Source organism: Podarcis pityusensis (assembly GCF_964106645.2).
Source record: "Podarcis pityusensis genome assembly, chromosome: 2".
Taxonomy (NCBI): domain Eukaryota; kingdom Metazoa; phylum Chordata; class Lepidosauria; order Squamata; family Lacertidae; genus Podarcis; species Podarcis pityusensis.
This window is the reverse complement of record NC_138029.1, coordinates 11973303-11997978: the sequence shown is the minus strand read 5'-3', so window position 1 is coordinate 11997978 and position 24676 is coordinate 11973303. Positions and strand designations below refer to the sequence as shown.

Genomic DNA, 24676 nt, shown 5'->3' with positions numbered 1-24676 from the left:
GCTGTGCCATCTTGAGGAGTTCAGATTCCAGTCCCATCCTAGTGCCAGAGCACAGATGATTATATATGGAAGATAGCAGCTGGGTAAAAGTGGCAAAGGAAGCCTTGCTAAGAGGAGGGAATTTTGTATATCTTCAGGTATACAGGACGGCCTCGGTTCTGTATACCTGAAGGAGCGTCTCCACCCCCATCGTTCAGCCCGGACACTGAGATCCAGCGCCGAGGGCCTTCTGGCGGTTCCCTCATTGCGAGAAGTGAGGTTAGGGGGAACCAGACAGAGGGCCTTCTCGGTAGTGGCGCCCACCCTGTGGAACACCCTCCCTTCAGATATGAAGGAAATAAGTAGCTATCCTATCTTTAAAAGACATCTGAAGGCAGCCCTGTTCGGGGAAGTTTTTAACATTTAACGCTGTATTGTTTTTAATACTTGATTGGGAGCCGCCCAGAGTGGCTGGGGAAACTCAGCCAGATGGGCGGGGTATAAATAATAAATTATTATTATATTATTATTATTATTTTCACATGGGGGTAGCAGCAGGAAGCCGGAGAGGGAAAGGCGTTGCCTTCTATTCGGTGCTGTGTTCCCCATTGCAAGGTGGCTTGGCAGCGGCGGAGACAGAAGAACGAGACATGCTGGCTGCCTCCACGATCTCTATGTCGCGGCAGGTCAGGCAGGCAACCAGCTTCTCCCGCGAAGCGTTGTTGGCAAAGAAGAATTCATAGGAGACACCAGCAAGCACTGCGCCGAGGATGGGGCCGAGCCAGTACACCTGGAAGGAGGGGAGGAGAGCGAGAGCAAAAGAGGCAAGCTAAAGCACCTGTCTCATCCTTGAGGATAGAGAAGTAGGCCCGAAAGCAACCAGGATGAGTTCAGGGAGGCAGTTTTAAAGTGACTGAATCAACTTGGTGGGATCCCAAGAGAGGCAGGGAATCGCAACACTCAGGGTTTCTAAGCAGCCTTCACAGGAGCCAACTCCTAGGGGCTTGAGGTACTTTCAGCCCCTCCAATAAAATATTTGAGGGGGCCTCCCCCTAAGTTCATGCGCATTGCCATTCAAATGGAGTATGTGCGTCGTATCATGTGATCGATTATGTGGGTCAGGGCTTACCTGCCCCCTCCAATATTTTATTCAAGTTGGCACCCCAGGCAGTTTTAATAATAATAATAATAATAATAATAATAATAATAATAATAATAACCAGGAGCACTGAGGGCCAACTAAAATACATTAACTACAATTGTTAACTACAATAACAATTTCTCCCTTTTTTTTGTAAGGCACACAATGTGCTTTTTGTTGTTTTTCTGTTTTGTTTTCTACATGGGTACTACAGTGATACCTCAGGTTAAGTACTTAATACGTTCCAGAGGTCCGTACTTAACCTGAAACTGTTCTTAACCTGAAGCACCACTTTAGCTAATGGGGCCTCCTGCTGCCGCCGCGCCGCCAGAGCACGATTTCTGTTCTCATCCTGAAGCAAAGTTCTTAGCCTGAAACACTATTTCTGGGTTAACGGAGTCTGTAACCTGAAGCGTATGTAACCTGAAACGTATGTAACCCGAGGTACCACTGTATTTCCTGTTTCTTCTTTGTGTGTGTGTGTGTGTGTGTGTGTGTGTGTCTTATCTTACTTGGCGCACTTGTAATTCTGTATATTTTTATTTTTCAATAAAGAATATTTTAAAAATGAAAAATAATTACACTAAGGCAGAAAAGCTTGAAGGGAAAAAACTGGAGCACTGAGGGCCAGCTGAAATACATGAAGTCAGAAAAGGGGGAGGACAAAGAACCACTCGCCTCTCAAAAGGCTCTCCTCCATCCACTTACCCAGTGATGTTCCCAGATTCCTGTCACGACAGCTGGTCCCAGGGACCGAGCTGGGTTCATACTGCCTCCGGAGAACGTGCCCTGCAGAGATATCGTAATGGCATAGTCAGTGGTGGTCCATCTCCCTCCTTTGGGCTGATTGTTCTGTGCGTTAGTTTGTTGTCATTATCTCAAAAACAACCAAGAGTGTGTCTTGCTGAACATCATCTATTGTTCATAAATGACTTAATATGTGCTAGGTGCTACATAGAAGTAAGTCCCCCTGCCCATAGGGTCTCAAAATCTGTTCCCAACCATTGGTATTAAATTTGCTTCACTCCCGAATTACAGTACTAGTACTAGTAAAGTACTAAAAAAATTCCTTCCTGTAGCACCTTAAAGACCAACTAAGTTAGTTCTTGGTATAAGCTTTCGTGTGCATGCACACTTCTTCAGATACACTGAAACAGAAGTTGCCAGATCCTTCTATATATTGAGAAGGTGGGGAGGGGTATTACTTAGAAGGGTGGTAGGAATCGGAGATTGGCAGATAGCTGAGATGAGCCTGTTGATGACTCTTAACGACTGTAATAGGTCTTATTACAGTCAACAGGCTCATCTCAGCTATCTGCCAATCTCCGATTCCCACCACCCTTCTAAGTAATACCCCTCCCCACCTTCTCAATATATAGAAGGATCTGGCAACTTCTGTTTCAGTGTATCTGAAGAAGTGTGCATGCACACGAAAGCTTATACCAAGAACTAACTTAGTTGGTCTTTAAGGTGCTACAGGAAGGAATTTTTTTATTATGACTATGGCAGACCAACACGGCTACCCATCTGTAACTAGTAAAGTACTAGTAAAGGTTTCTGCAAACCACAAACACAAAGAAAAACCCTGATTCTTCAGCCAGAACCCCCACATTCTGTGATCTGAATCCATTGTGCAAATATGCATATATTTCCTTACAAACTTTTTCTGTGTGTGCCAGTGTTGGTTTTAGTGTACTTTCTGATTTGTAAGCCCTCCTTTGTGCAGCAGGACTGAACGCAGTGCTATGTGTGCAGCTGTTAAAATCAATTCCCTGCTTCAGGCCTGAGCTTACTCTTTCTTTATCCAGCCAAGATTGCATGATTCCTTCAATCTCCAGTTTTCAGTCACAATCACTTGGCTGACATGGAAGGGTATAGCCAGCCATACAAAGAATATAAGATTGTTCTTTGGGGGGTACATCAATTACAAAGCCAATGTGGCCAAAGCTTTGCAGATAGAGCATCTTTTAAATTGCACTAGAACCGGACTTCCGGGGTGGCGCCATCGGCAATGGCGGATTCCCTCTGAACTGGAGGGACCAGCTCCACGGGAATCGGGTCTTTTCCGCTACGGCGAAGCGGGGACCCATTCAAAAATCACAGGCGGATGAAGCCTGTGACCATGGGACTCGGCAGGCACCCTTAGCGCCCCCCAACCCGCAAAAGAACCCATTAACGGGCTCCGGAGCGAAGAGGGGGAAGTGGCGCGGTGCTGAGAGTCAACTGCTTCTTCCGTGGAGCGAAGCCGCACAGCCGTTGCCGGAGAGCGCTGCCTTTTTCCTGGGACAATCTGGCTTCTAAAATAATCACCCGTGAGTACCTAAACTCGGACAATTGGATTCTAAATAAGGACTTGTGAGCAGAAAGGAAAATTGGACTTAAAAGTTTACCTTAATTTGGCGCTGAAACGGGAAGGTCTAAACAGGAAGTCAGCCTTCCGTTTCTTTGTAGATAGATTAAAGCAAAGACATGGCAAACTAGAGCTCAGAAAATCGCCTGTAAAAGATTAACTTTCATCATTTAAAATTGTTGAACCCCCTTCGGAAGCAGGAGAAGAGGGGGGATTTTTTCGGACTGTTTAAACCTGCAGAAGTGAGGGTAAAGTAAAGTAACTTTCCACCGTCCTGATCCTGGAGCGGGGTGTTAGGACTGACGTTTTTTGAAGCTCGATGACCAGAGACAACGTTTTTGACAGATAGCTATAAGAAGAGAAACTTTGACTCCATTGTTCCCCTTCGCTTCTTAAAGGAACAAATATTGACAAAATATCTGAAAAAGGAAACTTTTGTTGCTAGACTTGTCTTTAAAAGAAAGAACAAATAGAAGTTTTCCCCCTAGAGGGAGACTGTGAAACTGTAACCAACTTCGGGGAGCTGGCAGCTGTTACAGATTACAATCGTGGGAATAGACATCTGACCTTGCAGGACAATGTATTCAGAAGCTCTGTTGTGTGCTTTCTATAAAACAAATGCCCTACTGGAACAGCTACATGAGAAGACGAATTTAATGGCTGATTCGATTAGAAGTTTTGAACAGGCAGTGGGAAATTTTGAACAGGCAGTGGGAAAATATGTGGAGCCCACCCAGGAATTAAATCAGGAGTGTGCCCTGACAGAACAGACCCAACAGGAACATGAGCTTTCGGATTTGACAAATGAACTTGGAAAAAGCCAGATTTGGAAAGAAAAAGTTTGGTTTGGTTTGGTTTGGAAATGGGGGGCTGGATAGACCCCCCTATGCAGGGATGTTTGGACTTTTCAAGTCTGGCAATGGGCCGTGAGATGTCTGGGATTGTGGGGGCTCCTAATTTTGGAGGGATTTTGAAACATGTTCTTAAATACCACATGGAATTTAGTGTGGATTATGGAAAAGGGGCTGATCTGTCAAGAAGGGTCAAAAATATTGTTAAGCTGGAGTTCCCACGAGTGAAACGAGCAGGAGACAAGGGAAAATACAGTTACAAATATGAAGAAGAGCTGCGGAAGGGACATGGAAGAGACTTAAGGGCCTCGGATATAAGGTTACCAGGTTAATGCGCTAGATCGATGGGATAATAAGGACTGACAAAACCAGGGACCAGGAGGAAGGGACGCTGGGTGAAGATTGGATTGTTTTTATTTCTTTTTCTACTACTAGGATTGTTTTATAAAACTGATGAATGTTAGAAAAATGTTGGAATGAAATTACTTGGCTTTAGTAAAAATGTTTAAAGAATTATGTAAGAATATTATGGTTATGAGAAGTTGGTAAAAATAAGATTTAAGTTTTAAGTTTCAAGGTTTTTTATAGTAAGATAAGATTAAAATAGTTTAAGGTAATGTAATGACAGAATTTTATGAAATATGGAAAGGATTTGCTGCAACAATTAATAACTAGGATACAAAAAAAGGGAGGAGGAGGAGGTCAAAGAAAGAAGGTAATGACAGTTGAGGATTTGAGAATAATGGATTTGTTTTTAAATGTTTGCGGTGTATTTTTGGGTTTTTTTGAATTTGTGATGTTGGATGTGGTTTGTGTTTTTCTTTGTTTTTTCTTTGTTCTTTTTCTACTTTGTTTTCTTTTGTAACTCTAAAAAAAAAAAATTTCCAATAAATATCATTTAAAATAATAATAATAAATAAATTGCACTAGAACCTCTACTTACGACCGCCTCTACTTGGGCACGATCCAAGTCGCGACCGTGGCAAACCCAGAAGTAAATACCAGGTTTGCCGTGACTCGTGCATGCACAGAAGTGGCTGCTGCCGTCTGCACATGCGCACAACGGCACTTCTATCAGCGACCCATTTTGCCTAAAGGACAGACTGCTGGAACAGATTATGGTGGTAAGTAGAGGTTCCACTGTATATATATTGTTTTCTGAAGTCATGAGGACTAGGATATTGCTCTGTTTAAGTACAGTGGTATCTTGGTTGTCAAATGGCTTGGCTCTCAAAGAAATCAGCTCCCGAACGCTGCAAACCTGGAAGTGAGTGTTCCGGTTTGCGAACGTTTTTTGGAAGCCGAACTTCCAACGCGGCTTCTGTGGCTTCCAATGGAGTGCAGGAAGCTCCTGCAGCCAATCGGAAGCTGTGCCTTGGTTTTCGAATGGTTCCGAACAGACTCCCGGAATGGATTAAGTTCGACAACCAAGGTGCCACTGTAATTCAACCTGACATTCCATGCGTCTTATGAAACAGCAGAAGGGATGCTATCATCTGAAACACCAGGGGAAGTGGGGGAATGACGTTAAAAATCAGCCTTCAGTCGTGGGCAACTTGTGATGCTGGCCCCAGGCTTCTAGCAACAAAACCTTCAATCAATCTGGACTTTATAAACCACAAGCAAAGGCTCTTACCGCAGCTAGTGCTCCTGCAATTACAGAGAAGCCAATGGCCAAGATTCCAGGCTCACCCAACTCACGCCTCCGATGGTCTTCTACAGCAAAGATGGTTAGAGCTAGCTGGAAAGTGGAAAAGGCTTCCATTCCCAAGGCCTGTCCAGCGTTTCCTTCGCTGCTGACCTGAAATATTGCAGTTCGAACTGTTTTTATGTTGAAAGTGTTAGTACACTGCGTAATGTCTTCAACCAGCTGGTCTTCCTGCTGCTCTCAGCATGTGAGTGGACTTGATCGGCTCTGAGGAACCCCTCCCCCCAAATTCTATGACTTCATTTAAAACCAATTCTATATGCGCCGCTGTTTGACCCCAGCATGTTCCTGGCAGCTGGGTAATCTTTGCATGTGTTTAAAACCCTTCATTGGGGAGAATACTTTTTGCATTCACGATGCGGAGTCCAAATAACAACATAAAAAAACACAAAGCAAACAGAGTGCATTTCTTTTAAAACTGTCACAAATGGAGGGTAATATTATAAGTCACGTTACCAATATGGTAACTTCTGCTATCTTAGTTCTGCATCTGAGACAACTTCGAGATGGCTACTATTTACCTACGGGACCGCCTCTCCCGGTATGCCCCACGGAGAGCCTCAAGGTCCATAAATAGCAACACCCTTGAGGTCCCGGGCCCTAAGGAAGTCAGATTAGCTTCAACCAGAGCCAGGGCCTTTTCAACACTGGCTCCGGCCTGGTGGAACGCTCTGTCTCATGAGACCAGGGCCCTGCAGGATCTGATTTCTTTCCGCAGGACCGGTAAGACAGAGTTGTTCCGCCTGGCCTTTTGCTTGGAGCCAATTTGATTCCCTCCCTCTCTTTTTTCTTTTCCTTTCCCCTCCTGTGATGAGGCTGCATTTTAATGTTTTAAGGTTGTATTTTAATCTTGTTTTTAAGTTGTATTCATTCAACTTCTTTTTATTATTGCTTGTTAGCCGCCCTGAGCCCGGCCTTGGTTGGGGAGGGCGGGGTATAAATTATTATTATTATTATTATTATTATTATTATTATTATTATTATTTATCGCCACGTAACTATTTACTTGGGCATTGTCTCCTTCGCAGCTATACACATGCATAGCTAAAAGACAAGAGAAAATACATTTTTTAAAAAATATATATGTGGATTTAATGTCCGTAATGGTGTGAAACGAAGTGGCTTTTGACGTTGGTTGGTGGGAAAGAAAATCCAAAAGGACCTGTTGTTTCAAGAGATAGTTTGAGACAAGAGCTGGGCAGTTGGCAGAAAAAGGGGTCACTTGTAGCCTAAGTGGGCAGTGGGCTGCTGGCATGTGGTCAGCAAGTCAACAGCTAAAGGCAGGGAGTGGCAAAGTTGGAGCATGAGGAAAGCAATGGTCCCATGCAGCCAGCAAGGCTTCCAATTTGCTCAGAACAGCCACCAGCGCTTCCTTGGAAGCTCTTCTAGAATCATCTACTTGTTGGTACCAGGTAGTTCCTTGGCTGTAGTTCCCTTCATTGCCCAGAGAGGGATGAAGGCACTCAGCTGGACTCCCTATGTAACATTTCTAACGTCACCCATTTAAATTCAAGACCCGCCACAGGCCCAGACTGTCAAGAGTCCAGGTTCTCAGCTTGATAACACAGTAAGCGTAGGTAATTAAAATGGAGGATTTTTTGCAAAAACAAACAGATAGCTCCGGACGACTCTAACAAAGCCTCTGGCATTATTACTCAAGGTGACCCTTCTGAAAACTTCTCGTGGCGACAGAAGATATTGAATTTACGACCCTTACGTCTCTTGTTTTGCTTCCTGTCTAGCAGCCCTCCCATTCACTGACTCTTCGGACTTAGTGGATCAGCTCCAACCTCTTCCTTTTTTGAGAGGCTGTCTCTATTTGCGCATTTTTGTACTTCCTGCGAGCTTTGGCTGTGTTCTAGCCTGCTCTCAGCTACTGCCTTATCAACCAAATCGTCAAGGTCACGAAGAGCCGAAGTCTGCAGCTGCCGGATCTCCTCTGCCTAACATCTAAGCTTCTCTGCTCCTGGCTGCTTTCAGCAGTTGGCTGCAAACCTTCGCTTGGAGCTGGCTCATTCCTGACACAGACCCTCCAAGTGTCCCTAGTTCCTAAGGACAGTCCCAGATTTACAGAAGTCATCCCAGTTTCTTATTTGATCCTGGAATGTCCTGCTTTTCTTAGGATGATCCTTTTTTCCCCCTTGGGTAAATCTTATTTATTGATTTTTCACACAAAAAATAACAATTGTAAATTACTTTATCCATTGCGTCCTCATTTTTTGCTCTTCCAAATATGGCTACTCTATTTTATTTCTATTCCTGGCTAAAGTGGGCAGAGTTAAAGTTGAAAGGCGGATGCCTCATGGGGAGGGAGTCCTAAAGAAGGAGGGAGAAAGGAGTGTAGCTTACTCACCTTGGTGACCAATTGCCCCACAGCTGAGGTGGGCAACACAAGGTAGAAGACACCTGAAGCTAAGATGGCACCCAAGCACTGGGCCAGGATATAGCTTGCTGCGTGAAGAGCGTCCAGTTTGCGGGTGCAGAGGAAGGCCACCGTGAGCGCCGGGTTGACTTGGGCACCGCTGATGTCGCCAAAGCAGTGAGCCAAGCTGACAGCTACCAGCCCTGCAGCAAGGGCTGGCTGAAGTGGGGAAGGAAGCACCTCTTTGGGGCTCACAGGGGATGAGGCGCCCAGCACCACCCAAACGAAGATCAGGGTGCCTCCTGCCTCTGCCAGCAGGCGGCACCAGAACTGGCGGCTCTGCAGTTCCTGGAGTTGAGGGAAGAAGGAAGAGTCAAGGGACGTTATCACCTGCAGATGGACACAGAAGACTCTGCTTGTTCCAGGAATGGGCCACTACAACCATCTGAACTGCTAATGCAAGCCATTCTCTACATGCTCTCCACCGTGGGAGCAGGGCCGGGGCGGGAGAGTGCTAGAGTTCTGTCTAGTCCTGTTACATGGGATCAATTCCAATCTGTTACCTCCAAGGATGTGGACAGGCTGCTTGGACGAGTGAAACCAACCACCTGTCTCCTTGATCCTTGCCCATCCTGGCTTATAAAAGCTAGCTGGGAAGGGCTGGGCGATGGGCTTCGCGGGGTGGTGAATGCTTCTCTCTGTGAGGGAGCCTTCCCAGACCCAGGCGATTATCAAACCGCTTCTTAAAAAACCATCTTTAGATGCTGCCAATATGGCCAACTATCGCCCATTCTCAAATCTTCCATTCTTGGGCAAGGTGATTGAGCGAGTGGTTGCTGAACAACTCCAGGCACATCTGGAATAAGTGGACCATTTGGATCCCTTCCAGTCGGGATTCAGGCCTCATCATGGGACTGAAACTGCCTTGGTCGCACTGGTTGATGATCTCCGGCGGGCCAGGGACAAAGGTGAGAGCTTCTTTCCTAGTTCTGCTGGATCTCTCAGCGGCTTTTGACACCATCGACCATAACATCCTTCTGGACCTTTCTCTATAACCCCCAACTGGCAGAGGATTGATCCTGGGGAGTAAATATGTAGGCTCAGCCCCATGTCTACTGAACCACCAGAATAAATATGGTAAGAGAAATCAAGCACTAAGATAACGGAGGCCAGCATGGTGTTGTGGTCAGTGTCAAATGGAACCATGGAGACCTTGGGTTTAACTCCTCGCCTGGCCATGAAGTTCACTGAGTGATCCTTGGGTCAGTAACTCTCTCTCTCAGTCTGACTAACCTACCTCAAGGGTTACTGTGAAGATGAAATTGATGGTACAAGAGGGAGGGGATACTCTGAGCTCCTTGTGTTGCTGGCAGCATAGAAATATAATTAAACGGCATCTCAGTGAGGGATCCATTGATCTCATGCACTGCGGAAACATAGTATGTGCAAATATAACCTAAGAATCACGGCTTAGTGAGAACAAGGGACCATTCAGGAGTCCCACCAGTGGCCAAACAATGTCAAAGGGTGTTCACAAAAGAACGCTTGTTCGTGGCATATCCATCCCATAGTTGTCGCCAGTATCTGGCAGTCAAAGGTATATTGTCTTTGAAAACACAACCTGTGCTCTATTGGCCAACAGAATTAGGAATCTCCCCCTCCAACCCCTTATGCACACCATGGTGTTTGTTCTGCGAATGCCTGATTATCGTCTTCCAAAGCAACTACTCTACTCCAAACTTAAAAATGGAAAGCATAATTGTGCTGGTCCTGTGGGTTTCCGTGAGGCAAGGTCCGAGTCCAGTCCGAGGTTGAGGGTGCAGTATTGAGGTCATCCATCAAAGATGAAGCTGGGTCCAAAGCAGGGAGTCGGGTGAGGTCAGAAAATCCGGCAGGACAGGGTTCAGGCAGGAAATGGCTACCAACAACGTTGCTCCCACAACTTGGGCCTGGGGCTGGCTGACTTTTATCTGCCCTGAGACATAGGGCGGCCCCAGTCCACAGGTGACTCGCCTCTCCTGGCCTGGAGGCGAGCACTCCTCCTGCGGGAACTTAGTTCCCTCCGCCTCTCTGTCCTGAGCCTCTGCAGCTCAGGAGAGGATGGAGGGTTACCGGACCCAGAGGCAACCTCAGCTTCCTCTGACGGGGCTGAGAGTGGAGCACCTGCAGGCAATGGGTTCTCCATCACCTCAGGAGCCAGAGCAGACTCAGCTGGTGCCTGCACCTGAGGATCCAGCACAGGTGAGGACCCTTCAGGCTCAAGCCCCAGCCCCGGCTCAGCTGGAGGCGGGGAATCCTGTGCAGGCTGGGATTCCTCAGGTTCAGCCTCCGAGTCCAAATCCCAGGCCATCACAGTAATGCTGGTGGTCAGCAAAAGAGGTTCAAAGACTCTCTCAAGGAAAATCTTTTAAAAATGTAGTCTAAACACTAACAACTGGGAACACTGGCCTGTGAGCGCTCCAGTTGGAGAACAGCCTTTACCAAAGGTGTCATGGGTTTTGAAGATGCTCAAACTCAGGATGAAAGGGAGAAATGCGGACTTCCGGGTTGGCGCCATCGCCGAATGGCGGACTCCCTCCGAGCTCCGGAGGGAGCCTGCTCGGCAGGGGCTGGGTCCTACCGCACCGGCGATGCGGGGACCCTTAAAAACCACGGCCACGAGGGCCGTGGACATGGAGACTCGGCTGGCACCGTCAGCGCCCTCCCGACTCGTGAAGGAGCCTTTTTAAAGGCTACGGATCGGGTGCCGGGGAGAAGCGTGGTGCTTTGAGTCCTCTGCTATCCCTGCCGAGCGCAGCCGCATGCCATCCGGCGGAGAGCGCTGACTTCTTCCATTGAAAATTCGGACTTTTTAACAACAACCCGTGAGTAATTTGGAAACTGGGTTTAAAAGGAGGAAAAAAAAGAATTTCCTTTCGATTTGGACACGAGCGGGGGGGGATCCAAAAAGGAAGTCAGTCCCCCCCCCTATTGTAAACCTTCTAAGACAAGGACGGGGAAACCAAGGTCCAAAAAGATTTGTATTGTTGATAAAAACTAAGAATTCCACGATGGGAAATTATAAGAACTGTGCTGGAGGACGAATTGAGGGAGAAGAAACGTAACCCCCCCCCCTGGGAACCGGGGTGATTGAAGAGAGAGCCTGGTGAAAAGAGTCGGAGATTTTGACAGCTGTCAAAATAGCTGTCAAAGTCGGAAAGTAGAGAGGATTTTATTATGAGAACTTTGCTGGCTAAATTTGTTACAACTTGCTACAACTTTTTAAAACTTGGATACAAAATGGCGAAAATATGGATAACAATCGGACTTTTGGACTAGAGAAAACAAAGTTACAACAATCCCCCTAGAGGAGTTTCGGGACATTACAAAGATGGTCGTAAGTGGAAAAATACCATTGGAATTTTATAGAACTGGTTATCTTCTGGGAAAGCTGCAAAACGGAAATAATATTTTGTCTACAGGGTGTACAGCTAAAGGAGACAATAGAATTTTCTATTGAAGAAAGGAAGGGACTGAACGCAAGTTTTTGTTCCTGAATAACAATAATCCCTGCAGACTTACTAAGCTTCTGAATTAGAACGTTTCAGCAGCGGAACAAGAGGAAACTGGACTACAATTTGGAAAGAACAATGGGGGGAGCTTTATTAAAGATCTGAAGCTAAGTGTTTTAAATAATAATTATGAAAGGAAAAAAACAAAAAACAAAAAAAAAAACCAGCAAGGAGTTGGGGGAAAATAGGCGATTCATGGATTGTAAGAATTCCAGGCGGATAACATGGTTTGGTGGTCAGGGGGAAATTAAACCGGGGACAGAGGGGGAGAACTAAAATCCAAAGGCTTGTCAATTTCTTTTTTTGAACTGGTTTTGTTTCATCTATTATATCTTTTATTTCTTATTTCTGATATTCCTATTATGTGGGGTGTCTTTATTATTAAAAAAAAGGGAAATTGTGGAATAAAAATGGGGTGGGCCCTGGGAAAGTAATCTTTGGCTTTTTATCAAGAGTATTGATGAGGAGTGTAGAAATTGTAAATTCGAACAATGGTCTAAACAAATTAAGTTTTTAATCGGAATTGAGAGCTTGTGGAGCCAACAATATGAAACAGGAATATGATAGGGGTGGGGGAAGGGGGGAGTCCCAGAAAGTGGATATATGAAAATAAGGTTCTGAATGTATCTTTAACTTTTTACCTTCTGTATTTTTGAAAATTTTAATAAACATTATTTAAAAAAAAAAAAAAAGAAAGGGAGAAATGCGCTAAGAGGAAGGCATGCTTGGCAAACCCTCACCATGATCAACTCCCACCCGGAAACCTATGTCCCCACTGTGAAAGGATGCGTGGATCCAGAATTGGCCTCCACAGTCACTTACGGACTCACTTTTAAAACTGTGTTTATGGAAGACAATCTTACTCGGCCACAAGTGATCACCAAAGAAGAAGAAAGATGCATGTAGCCTTTTGTGTGTTACGCAAGAAAACAACAACGAAAGAATTGGCATCACAAACTGGAATGACACACAAGGTTTTCAGTCAATTTAAGTCACAATAACAGGCTATCAAATCCATCTAGCTATCCTATTGGTCTTCAGCTAGTGACTCAGAACTTGATTTAAGGGACACCAGTGTGGGGCACCTGATTTTTAAAAACATCCCTTGACAAAAATGATTCCGTACCTTCCGTCGGGTACAGTATCTGCTAGCTACTTCAAACATTTCTTTTCCGATTCTGAACTTATACTGGCCCTGAGGAAAATATGCTGTCTGCATTGTTAAGTCTACTGTTTGTTAGCAGCCATGGTCTCTGTTTTGGATTTGGCGAACGTTTTCAAAGTAGCCAGATGAACTGAAGCAAAAAATGTGTTGAGGGATCAGAAAAGGTGAAAAGGACAGAACCTACTGACAGAAATGACTGATCAAGTGTATAGATGGACACGTAGATGGATTGTTACAGGGGGAAACAGGTGGACGTCAACTACACAATAGGAAGGGAGTTGTGGGTGAACTCTATCAAAATACATCCAATTTGGCTGCCTCCTATATTCACAGAAGGATGTTCTTACCTCCCTGATGCCCATGGTGTCTGGCTGCAAATTCTGATCTGAGTGAGGGAAGGTGCTTTGTTGTTTTCATCTAGTGGCCCACCTTTCTCCCACATCCTCCTTCCCTCCCTCCCTTCACCCTCCCCTGTTAGCATCCTATTAAGGATGAAGCAGAATCAATCCAGAGGAAGATGAAGGGAGGTTATCAAGGAACAGCCAAATGATCTGAAGTAGAATTTGGTGCTGGAGTTCATGAGATGTTCCAAGAAGTCTCTAAAGCCCATTATTCATTAGTAAGTGTCCTCAACTCATGATACTTCGTCATAACACAGTTTCTTACAATGCCCTTGACACAGCCCTGCTGGGTTTGGTCAACTAACATCCTACTATCAACATTGTCCTTCCCCGTCCAGGGTCTGAGGGGAAGGGAGTAAAGGGGGAAATCTTTAGGGAGGGAAAAGACAAAATATGTTGTTGTTTTTTAATGCTTTAATGTGTGTGTGTGTGTGTGTGTGTGTGTGTGTGTGTTGGGAATCTCTGGGTAGACACTGAAGATGTCAAGGCAACAGGTTCCTTTGAAGCTCATCTGAAGAGAGTTGTCACAGTTACCATTGCCCCAGGCTGGAACTCATTTCGGTATGATCAAAGATGGATAGCACACATTTCAATGAATTTAAATATGAAACAGGCAATAGAGGTGGTTTCCCCCTCCCCCAAAGAGAGATCATGCAGTTAAATGTGATGCTGACTTTTCCATTGCTGAGAGTGAGCACAAGAGTGGTAGCTGAATATGCACAGAAATAAGTTCAAATTTGCATCCTAGTGGGCATGAATCTGTAGGTAATGTTTTGCAGGACCAAGTAGGACACATGCCATGCTCAGGCCCAGTCTGGATTGATCCCCAGTCTGGATTGATCCCCAGTTCCTTTGCAATGTGAGAGAGGAGGAAGGAAGAGATTATGAAGCCAATGCAGAAAACTCAGTTTGCATGCCTGGAACAGCAACGTTTTGTGTCACAACATTCTTGTTTTGTCTGGGACAGTTCCTCTTGCATCTACTTCCAAGAATGCAGCAATAGTGTGTGCCCTATAAATGTTGTTGTTGTTGTTGTTGTTGTTCATAACTCATTTTCTTTACCCAAGGCAAACCCACAGTGACCAGCAAAAACAGCAAGGCACAATAAAGGCAACATGAAGGACAACATGCAACACCGCCACCAAGGAAACAGCTACCCACCTTTTTAGCAAGGAACAAAAGGCATAATAACCAGCAGCAAAAGCCATGCCAGTGACAAAGCCAGCTAAGCAAAGACTTTTGGGAAAAGCCTGGTTACGAGTTCTGAATTGGTAGAATGAACTGTATCACTTCCGAGTGAGAATTTTTTAGTGGAAACAGATGCATTGCAAACAGAAGACCAGCACAGCACAGATATGGCATCGAACAGTAGGTTTTCCTTGCTTTTTCCCGCCCACCCTCCCAGCTTGTAGAGCTATAGTAGGAAACTGATTTGGATGTGGTAGAATGGATGACATCGGACAAAGTTGCCCCTGAAAAAAGAGTGATAGGACACAATAATCATTCTCAATAGTTCTTTTGAGGTTTCCTCTGTCTTTGCTTTTATATTGCTTGAGGGCTACAGGATAAGGTAATATTCTTGTAAGCTTTCCATGTGTGCCTGGTCACATTTAAATGAATTAACCTTATTTATGTACGTACGTACATACATACATACATATATACCCCACCCATCTGGCTGGGTTTCTCCTGCTTCTCTGGGCAGCTCCCAGCAGAATATTATTAATAGTAATAATAAAGTGATAAAACATCAAACATTAAAAACTTCCCTAAACAGGGCTGCCTTCAGATGTCTTCTAAAAGTCAGATAGTTGTTTATTTCCTTGACATCTGATGGGAGGATGTTCCATAGGGCGGGCGCCACTACCGAGAAGGCCCTCTGCTTGGTTCTCTGTAGCTTCAATTCTCGCAGTGAGGGAACTGCCAGAAGGCCCTCAGAGGTGGACCTCAGTGTCCAGGCTGAAAGATGGAGGTGGAGATGCTCCTTCAGGTTTACTAGGCCAAGGCCGTTTAGGGATTTAAAGGTCAGTACCAACACTTTGAATTTTGCTTGGAAACGTACTGGGAGCCAATGCAGGTCTTTCAGGACCAGTGTTATATAGTGTCAGCGGCCACTCCAAGTCACCAGTCTAGCTGCTGCATTCTGAATTAGTTGTAGTTTCTGGGTCACCTTCAAAGGTAGCCCAACGTAGAGCGCATGGCAGTAGTCCAAGCGGGAGATAACCAGAGCATGCACCACTCTGGTGAGACAGTCTGCAGGCAGATAGGGTCTCAGCCTGTGTACCAGATGGAGCTGGTAGACAGCTGCCCTGGACACAGAATTGACCTGTGCCTCCAATGCATAGCTGTGAGTCCAAAATGACTCCCAGGCTGCGCACCTGGTCCTTCAGGGGCACAGTTACCCCATTCAGGACCATGGATGCCAGCCCATTAATGTCACACCAAGCAATCGATGGCCCTGGTGAATGGGCTGCTGGCATGCTCACAGTACTGTACATAAATCCACGCCTTACATTGAAAACACTATTGGGAACTGTGTAAAGGGTGTTGGGACATTTAACTCAATTACACTTCCCAAGATTCCCTGGGGAGCCATGGCTGTTAAAGTGGTGCAAAGGTGCTTTAAATGTTCAGATGTGATGCTTAGCACATGTAGCAAGGACATTTAAACTTCATAAAGTGTCCCAAAGAAAGTGATTGGAACATTCCCCCCCCCCCCCACTCCTGATGCAGAGAGCAGAAACACCTTTGCTCACAGGAGACTCGCCTGTTGTGTCTCTGCAGGAGTCACTGCTTTGGATAAGCCCTCTTCCAATGACATGCAGGAACACAAGGGGATCAGCTGCTTTGAGGGTGTATAAACGCTAACTCTTAACATGCTCTAAAACCCAACCTTTCAGATGTAAAAAGTGAAGCGCGCCTCCGATTTTAATTTAGCAGAAAACACATCTCAGCTTTCAGAAGTCACTACTCAGCTTCCTCCGTTCCTAACACCAGAATGTGTGCTTTAGTACTGAAGGGAGACCATAGCGGGGTTTAGGAAGTGGTCTGGGTGGTTACTTCAAATCTACTGCGTGCCATGTGTTGACAACTCAGTAGAATCCCTCTCCTGGTTTCTGTAAAGTCAGCACCTGGCTCAGCAAAAGCAAGGCCTTCTGTTGACCTCTCGCTGGCATATGCTTTCTCTCTCTCGCTCTATTCATCTCTCTTTTCTTTGGCCACTGCTTGCTGACTTGCTGCAAAGAGCCAGAACAATCCTGTCAATGAAAAGGTGGGAACAAAGGCCACCTCCCTACAGCCTGCAGCGTTCATATGTCCCTGTCACATTTAATTAGCGTCCAGCAGATTCTTTGGGGTCGAAAGATTGGAAACATAACAATATGGCAGCCATTTCGAAGCAGGCAATGGAGAGCAGGAACAGATCCCTGTCTTCTGCCCAAAACTGGAAGGCTTGAATAATCAGCTTCAACTTGAAATCTACAGGGGGATCTTTTCAAACTAGGGCACTGAACACCAATGGGGGCGTACGGTGTGCAAAATGTTTCTGATTATTGGTGTACAAATATTCAAACCCTAAGAGTTTCTCAAATCTTAGTTCCCTCTGATCTCTTGACCCAAGTCTCCTGCTTTAATCTCTTTGTTGTTAATGGGATGGTTTTATTGTATATTTTAATTATAGATGTTTATATTTTAAAATTTTTGTTGACTGGTTTTTATATTTTGTAAACTGCTTAGAAGCCTATTTTGACATTAAGAGGTATATAAATACCAATAGGTTCTTGTAGCAGTGGCATCACCATCATCCATATCTCACATACCTGTTTTTCAAGGTAGTGATGCTTATGTTTTCAAAAAGGCTTCAGGTTGTACAGCGAAGGAGACACATCTGTAAATGACCACTGAGACAACCACTATATATAAAGCAACATGCAAATCTGATGTCCAGCATGACTGACTTCCTGGACAAATTATAATTACTGTAGAGCAATGCATCCCACAATCCTTTGCAATGACACAGAGGATTTTAGGTGGCAACAACAACAAAACACCATCCCTTGAGCCATCCTTGCTTTGGGGATAAGAAATACACTAGGCAAATTGGGACTGGAAAGGCTGTAGAAGGGATTTGCAATCAGAGCCCACTGACGTGGGCTTAACTGTTCTTAAACATGCAATAAATGATTGGATGTTAAACTAGCTCAGGGAGCTGATATGTGCCCAAACTCAACAAATTTTAATGGAGATGCACAATTTTAATGGAAGTTGATGCAACAGAAAACTATGTGCAATTCCATATCCCCTTGCCCGGAATAATGATGTATGGACAACACTGCTATTGTAAAGGATTTTCTACTCAAACTATTTCTGCCCATGATAGCAGGACTAAATTGTTCTCCATTCCTGCTCTATGCACTTCATTTTCCCATGCAACCCAGGGAAGCGGCAATAAACTGCTGAATCTTTTAGCAATACGGTAACTTAACACCAATGGTGAACTACTCACTGCTAGAACCACCACCATAAGCCCATCAAAAACTCTCAGTGCTATTGTACATTTGTCACTGAAATCCAAGGAGGAAGAAAAAAACCTGTGTTGTTTTTGGGTTTTTTTGTATCATTTTATTATGTCCTATGCGGCTGAATTTCCATTGGTGCCAAACAACTGTCTTAATTCACCTGCAAACATAGTGATTCTGTCAGGTTAAACATAAGCAGTTTGCAAAAGTGACATGGAATTTGGAGTGTGTTTTTTCAAACCTTTTTAAACTTTTGCAGGTAACTGAACCAACCTACACACACACACACACACACACACACTATTAAGTTTATAAAAGGGATGCGGGTGGCGCTGTGGTCTAAACCACTGAGCCTCTTGGGCTTGCCGATCAGAAGGTCAGTGGTTCGAATCCCCGCAACGGGGTGAGCTCCCGTTGTTCAGTCCCAGCTCCTGCCAACCTAGCAGTTCGAAAGCACACCAGTGCAAGTAGATAAATAGATACCGCTGCGGTGGGAAGGTAAATGGTGTTTCCATGCGTTCTGGCTTCCGTCACGGTGTCCCGTTGCGCCAGAAGCGGTTTAGCCATGCTAAATCTCTGGCTCAAAACATTAAACATAAAACAAAGCAGGCCTGTTTACACAACCACAAGTAGTTTTTATAGGCTCATATTCCTTTTTAGATGTGTTGCCACAGGCCTGAAATAGTCATGCAGAGTTCTCTGCCCAGATTTACAAATAATTTCAGAGGGGCCACCCTGTTAGGCTGCAATAGATTGTAATGGATTGCTTTGGAGTCACTTCAGCACCAGAGAGGATGGGAACTGTATTTTGCCAGAACAAAGGCTGCAACCGTACACCTATAGCGAAGTTTAAGAGCAGATAGAAATCGCAATACGTAAAGTTCTTCCCAGATGCACTTGTTAGCGAAGTAGGTTAACTAGGCTTCCTATACGTCAAGAAAAATCCTGACACGTCCTGGGTTTTGGGTGTAAAAACGGCATCAGGAGGAAAATTTGCCAAACCGTCAAAATGTCAGGGAAAACCCAGATGTGTGGCAGCGGTAACAGCTTCAAAAGCTTAAAATCAGATGGAATATGTGCAGCTTGCGGAATTAACATATAGGGTAAGAGAACAAGAACATATGTTGAGAGAAGACTGGAAAATGTTTATCGAACATAAGAGGGGAAATTGTGTATGCTTGGAAACGTTGGCAGCATTAAGATAAATTCAACAGTGTAAATCAGTTTTGATGGATGTAATAATGGAATACTGAATGCTTTAGTTTATGTAAAATATGCAGGAATTTATGATATGTAAAATGAACCATGAAAAGAGAAGGGAAGTCATGGATATTTTAAGGACGTTTAAATGAGTATTCTAAATTGTAAAACAGAAAATTTAATAAAAATTGTATATATATAAAAACAAAAGCTTAAAACCACTATTTTCTGGGGCGGGGGGAGATTTCTAACCCCCCCCCAAAAAAAACCCTCAACAATTTGGGTTCGTTCCCAAAAGAATCTCAACAATTTAATTTCTCTAGCCCACAACCACGCACTACCCCTCTAACAGGAACAAAATGACGGCCTCGCCGGCCTTCCCTCCGCTTCAAGATGGCGCCGGCGGCGTCAGAAAGCGCCGCGCCCTATGAGAAGATGGCGACCCTGAAGCTCGGCTCTCCCGGACCAATAGCGACAGCTTGGCTTTAAGATGGCGGGAGAGATCCGCAGGCCGGGGCGGGTGTTGCCCTCCTCCAAGATGGCGGCCGCAGCAGCCTTAAAGAGCAATCGCGCAGGCGCCGTCCACGCGTGGTTGAGCAGTGCCCTTTCCAAAATGGCGGCGCCCATGCTGAGGGGCGTGAAGCAGCGAGGCTGGAGCCTGTGTGTCGCGGGGCGCCGTTTAGGGGGAGAAGCGCCCCGGAGAGGTACTTGCGGTTATACCCAATGGCGGCTCTGCGCTGCTTACGAATGTTTCTTTCCTCGGGCACGATGACACCGTGTTTAGGGTTGCTCGTCATCCTTCCCCTGGGCTATGATAGCTGAGGTAGAAATTCAGCAGGCAGAGGGCTCCGCACCGTCACATCGAGCAAACCTGCACCTGTTGAACTTCTGCCTGCTACGATGCTCTTAAACGCGCAGGACCTCGGCCGAGTCGACTCTTTTGCACCTTTACCAATTAAGGGTCCTTGAGTCGCTCGCGTTAAGTAGCTGCTGCTGCTGCTGCTGCTGCTGCTGCTGCTGCTAATAATAATAATAATAATAATAGTTAATATAGCAGTACCATTATTTGCTAATGAGCAGCAAAGCCCTTCATAAAGAGTAGGGATACTTCGAGGGCCTCAGAACATCTGATTTTTGGCCAGCAAAATGAGTTTAACATGGCGTGTGTGTGTTGTTGCAACTTTTATAGAATATTGTATGCAACCTGCTTTAAAATTATTATTATTATTATTATTATTATGTGGTGTATAAGTGCTATAAATAAATCAGCTTAGCTTAGACTCGAAGCTGAATATAATATGTACTGTAGCAGTCATGGAGGTGCAGGGGGTAGCTGTCCTCCTAAATCAAGTAAATAAATAAAAATACTTTGTAATTTTCAGTTATATACATTTCAGTAGTTCTACAGTCATTTAAACATTTCAAGACTCAACTTCCTCCTCTTTCTGCGGTTCCTTTAATTGTTTTTTTCACCTTTCCCTGCATATTCTAAATTAACTTATTATTTTATTCATCTACTTTAATTATATACTCTTACAAAACTGCCAGTTATTACAATAATCCTGCCAAAAGTCCTTATCTATTTACAATTTATAATAATATAATAATAATTTATTATTTATACCCCGCCCATCTGGCTGGGTTTCCCCAGCCACTCTGGGCAGCTTCCAACAAAGTATTAAAATACAGTGGTCTGTTAAACATTAAAAGCTTCCCTAAAGAGGGCTGCCTTCAGATGTCTTCTAAAAGTCTGGTAGTTATTTGCAAATATTCAATAAACCATTTCCATTCTTTTGTAAAAAGTTAGTTATCTTGATTTCTTATTCCCGCCCCCGCGCCCCTGCCATTTCTGTATAGTCTATAAGTTTTTGTGTCCATTCTTCTTTTGTCAGGTCGTCTTCTTTCCATTTTGGGACAAATTACATTCTTGCTGCTGTAGTTGCATACATGAATAAATTTCTGTACTGTTCTACCCCTATAACTCCCAGAAGGAAATACTTAAAATACTTAACTAACTGACCCATCGCATCACAGATAGGTTGGTTCTGCCCCCATCCCCATAAATCCTGGCTAATCCCATGGCTACCATTTATAATGCTTAGTGGTTCTCCTGCAAGACTCTTTGCCAATACAGTGATACCTCTGGTTACGTACTTCAGTCCATTCATAACCTGAAACTGTTCTTAACCTGAAGCACCACTTTAGCTAATGGGGCCTCCCGCTGCCGCCGCGCCACCGGAGCATGATTTCTGTTCACATCCTGAAGCAAAGTTCTTAATCTGAGGTACTATTTCTGGGTTAGCGGAATCTGTAACCTGAAGCGTATGTAACCTGAAGCGTATGTAACCCGAGGTACCACTGTAGTTTTGCAGTTCTTCATAGTATGATTTAAAGAGAGCTTCTGTAGCTCAGTATTAAAACACAGGCTTTGCAGGCAGGAAGTTCCTTATTCGATTCCAGATATCCCTAATGTAAGTCAGTAAGTGTTTGTGTACATGTGTGTATCTATATCTGTCTGTCTGTCTGTCTGTCTATTTATCTATCTATCTATCTGATCTACTGTAGTCTATACATTACCACAGAGGAACAATTACGCTTACAGAAGTAGAGAGTCTGTATAGTTGTGTAGCTTCTGGGGTAAGATTGCCTTTTGATTCATAATGCTACATAGACAACTGCTGAATGCTGACTCTTGGCTATAAAGTGGTGGAGTGTTCATCCAGTAAAATATTACTATTTCAGTTGCTGTTGTGGTTTATTAAATCAGTTTGCCACCCTTCCTCTGTAGATTTCAGGGCGGTTCACAACATTAAGATAGAAGATAAAAAACACAAAATACATAATAGAAACAAACCCGTAACCTCCCATCCTCTGCCACAACACATTTAAAAAGGTATCGGATGTTAATCAGCCAGAGGTCTGGTTGAAGAGGCATGTTTGTGCCAGGCATCTAAAAGTATATAATGAAGGTGCCAGCTGAAATAATAATAAGAAGAAGAAGAAGAAGAAGAAGAATGAAGTTACTACATGGCACAGCTGGGTACTACCCAGCCTCCTGAATGGTTGTGTTGGTAACCATAGCATTTGTGGGAATTGCATTTTGCAGAGGGGAGAGAGTTGTTATTTGAGTGACCTTGTTTATAATCCACGCTCCCCTCCATATTTATGGCTGGTGGCCCAGTTATGCCCTTAATTAGACAGGGATAGCCAAATTTATGTTGTCTATGCTCTGATAAAATATAAAAAGGGGTGCCTTTCTCATTCTAATCTCAGGAAAATACATGAATCTGAAGAAAAACCATACTTTGCTTTTAGAACATTTTTTTTATTCTTACAGAAACTGTTGCAGCTTTTGATTGGAACAACTGAAATGTCTAATTGAATGATAGCTCTATTCCCTTAAACCTTTTCTCCAAGTTGATGTCTTATGCTTTGTCTAATTATTTAGCAAGTACACCCATTTCCCCTATGGTAAAAGAGTGTTGTTATTTCTAGTAACATCTGTCTGTGCAAAAGGAAACATAATAGCTCCCTTAGTTCAACAAGGCAGGGTCAGGGATTGGGAATTTGTTGTCCTCCCGATGTTTCTGGATTACAACTCTGGCAGAGGATGGTGTGAGTTGGAGTCCAGCAACATCTCTTCACCTCTTGTAAGGCGGAAATCCTTGGTGATCACAGAGTAAAATGGTTCTGCTAACCTTGCTTCCTTTCTGAGAGAAGCAGAAAAACGTATGCACTCTCATGCAATTTTCTTTCTTACTGCAGAGATCAGTTTCAAACTGGATGAGAGAACGGCCCACAGCAGCTTGGATCTGTTCAAAAAGAACACTGGTGTCATTTACCGTATGCTGGGGATTGACCCCACCAGCGTTCCCCGGAATCCTGAACGCTTCAGAGACTGGGCTGTGGTACTGGGTGACACGGCTGTCTCCAGTGGGCGTCACTACTGGGAAGTGACTGTCAAAGAATCGCAGCAATTCCGCATAGGGGTAGCAGACGTGGACATCTCCCGGGACGGTTGTGTTGGAGTAGATGACCGCTCCTGGGTCTTTTCCTATGCGAACCGGCACTGGAATGCCATGTTCGCTAATGAGACCACTCCAATCAAGAACATCGGCCACCCAGAGAGAGTGGGTCTGTTCTTGGACTACGACAGCAAGAAACTCAGCCTGGTGGATGTCAGCAAACATGTGTCCGTCCACAGCATCTTTGCTGAGTTCCAAGGCCCCGTAGTGCCTGCCTTTGCCGTCTGGGATGGTGAACTGATCACGCATTCAGGCCTCGATGTACCTGAAAATCTCAACAGGAACTGAAAACCTCTCCAGCTTAGTGATGTTTGGAGAGATGGACAAACTGCTTGGAATATGAGGCTTCAGAGTGGTACATAAAAGAAGGAATCCCTCTCCTGCAATACCCTTGTCATAGGAGCCAAAGTTTCATATCTATATGTACCATTCAGCCCGTTGACTGTTTTCTCTTAGGAAGAGATGAGACCTTTGGATTCCAGGTTGAAACGTATCTCATTTGGAATGTAGTAAGATATTATTCAGAGCACTGAAGGCCACATATTCTGATTTTCTGTCTCTGCTACTTTATTCTCGTAAAAGGAGGTCGTTTGGCTGTCTACAAACATGGGATACACTTGGCTTAAATTAGGGTTTGTCCATATGGAAAAATGTATGTGGTTGCTCCACGGTCAAATTTGTTTCTTTGCAGCTATTGTGTGTGATCAGCCACACCTTTTGGTGCTCTTATCCCATGTCCCTAATAATGTATAGAGTCCCCTTGCTCAGCCTAAGTATCTGCCTAGGCTTTCAGATGTCTGGAGGCAGGGAAACTCCACTTGGATCTCTGTGTACAATGCATAGCCACTATTGCCCTCTGCTGGGCCAGTGGGAGGACAAACTAAGCCTGCATCTAAGATGCTGACATACCCATTGGAGCTCTAATCCTCCTGTACTGATAATCAGTTATACAGGAATTACTTTCTTTTAATACACAGCCCAATAATCCCACCTCATTCCATTATACCCTGGCTTAGCAGGAGTTTCCTTGTACAGGGTTTTGTTTGTGTTTAATGGAGCAGCAATATATGGGTGACAAATCAAGCCAGAAATGTTCTGATACAGCTATCTGTGGTCACTCTTTTCACAGTACTCTCAGATCTAGCACACTGACACGTTCTCCAGAGGTGTGCTTTATTTTATAGAACACAACTTGAAGACAACAAGGAGCTATTTTTTTGAACCAAGGAAGAGCAGCATTCTGTTAACTGTATGTGTGTTGGCAGTTGTGTAGTTATCACAATCAATAAAAATAAATTTATCTGAAACACTGTATTTTCTGTTGGTGCTCTCCTAAGCTGCTTTGGACTGACCAGTGCTTTTTCCTGAAAATATCCCATGGTTTAAGAAAAGCTTTAAAACAAACAAAACACCCTTCAGTCTAGGA

The 24676-nt window shown here is 44.4% G+C and overlaps 2 protein-coding genes across 2 annotated transcripts; one reads left to right on the top strand and one right to left on the bottom strand.

The window, feature by feature from the left end:
• Nucleotides 1-520: 520 nt before the first annotated feature.
• On the bottom strand, nt 521-13828 carry LOC308471083 (aquaporin-4-like). Its single transcript, XM_080995028.1, has 5 exons — nt 13455-13828; nt 8383-8739; nt 5958-6122; nt 1829-1909; nt 521-769 (listed from the first exon to the last, which is right to left on the bottom strand). Exons 1-5 carry the CDS (start codon nt 13467-13469, stop codon nt 566-568), a joined length of 822 nt encoding a protein of 273 aa, XP_080851154.1. The 5' UTR covers nt 13470-13828; the 3' UTR covers nt 521-565.
• Nucleotides 13829-19700: 5872 nt separating this feature from the next.
• Nucleotides 19701-24557, top strand: SPRYD4 (SPRY domain containing 4). Its single transcript, XM_080995060.1, has 2 exons — nt 19701-19929; nt 22991-24557. Exons 1-2 carry the CDS (start codon nt 19716-19718, stop codon nt 23536-23538), a joined length of 762 nt encoding a protein of 253 aa, XP_080851186.1. The 5' UTR covers nt 19701-19715; the 3' UTR covers nt 23539-24557.
• The last annotated feature ends 119 nt before the right edge of the window (nt 24558-24676 follow it).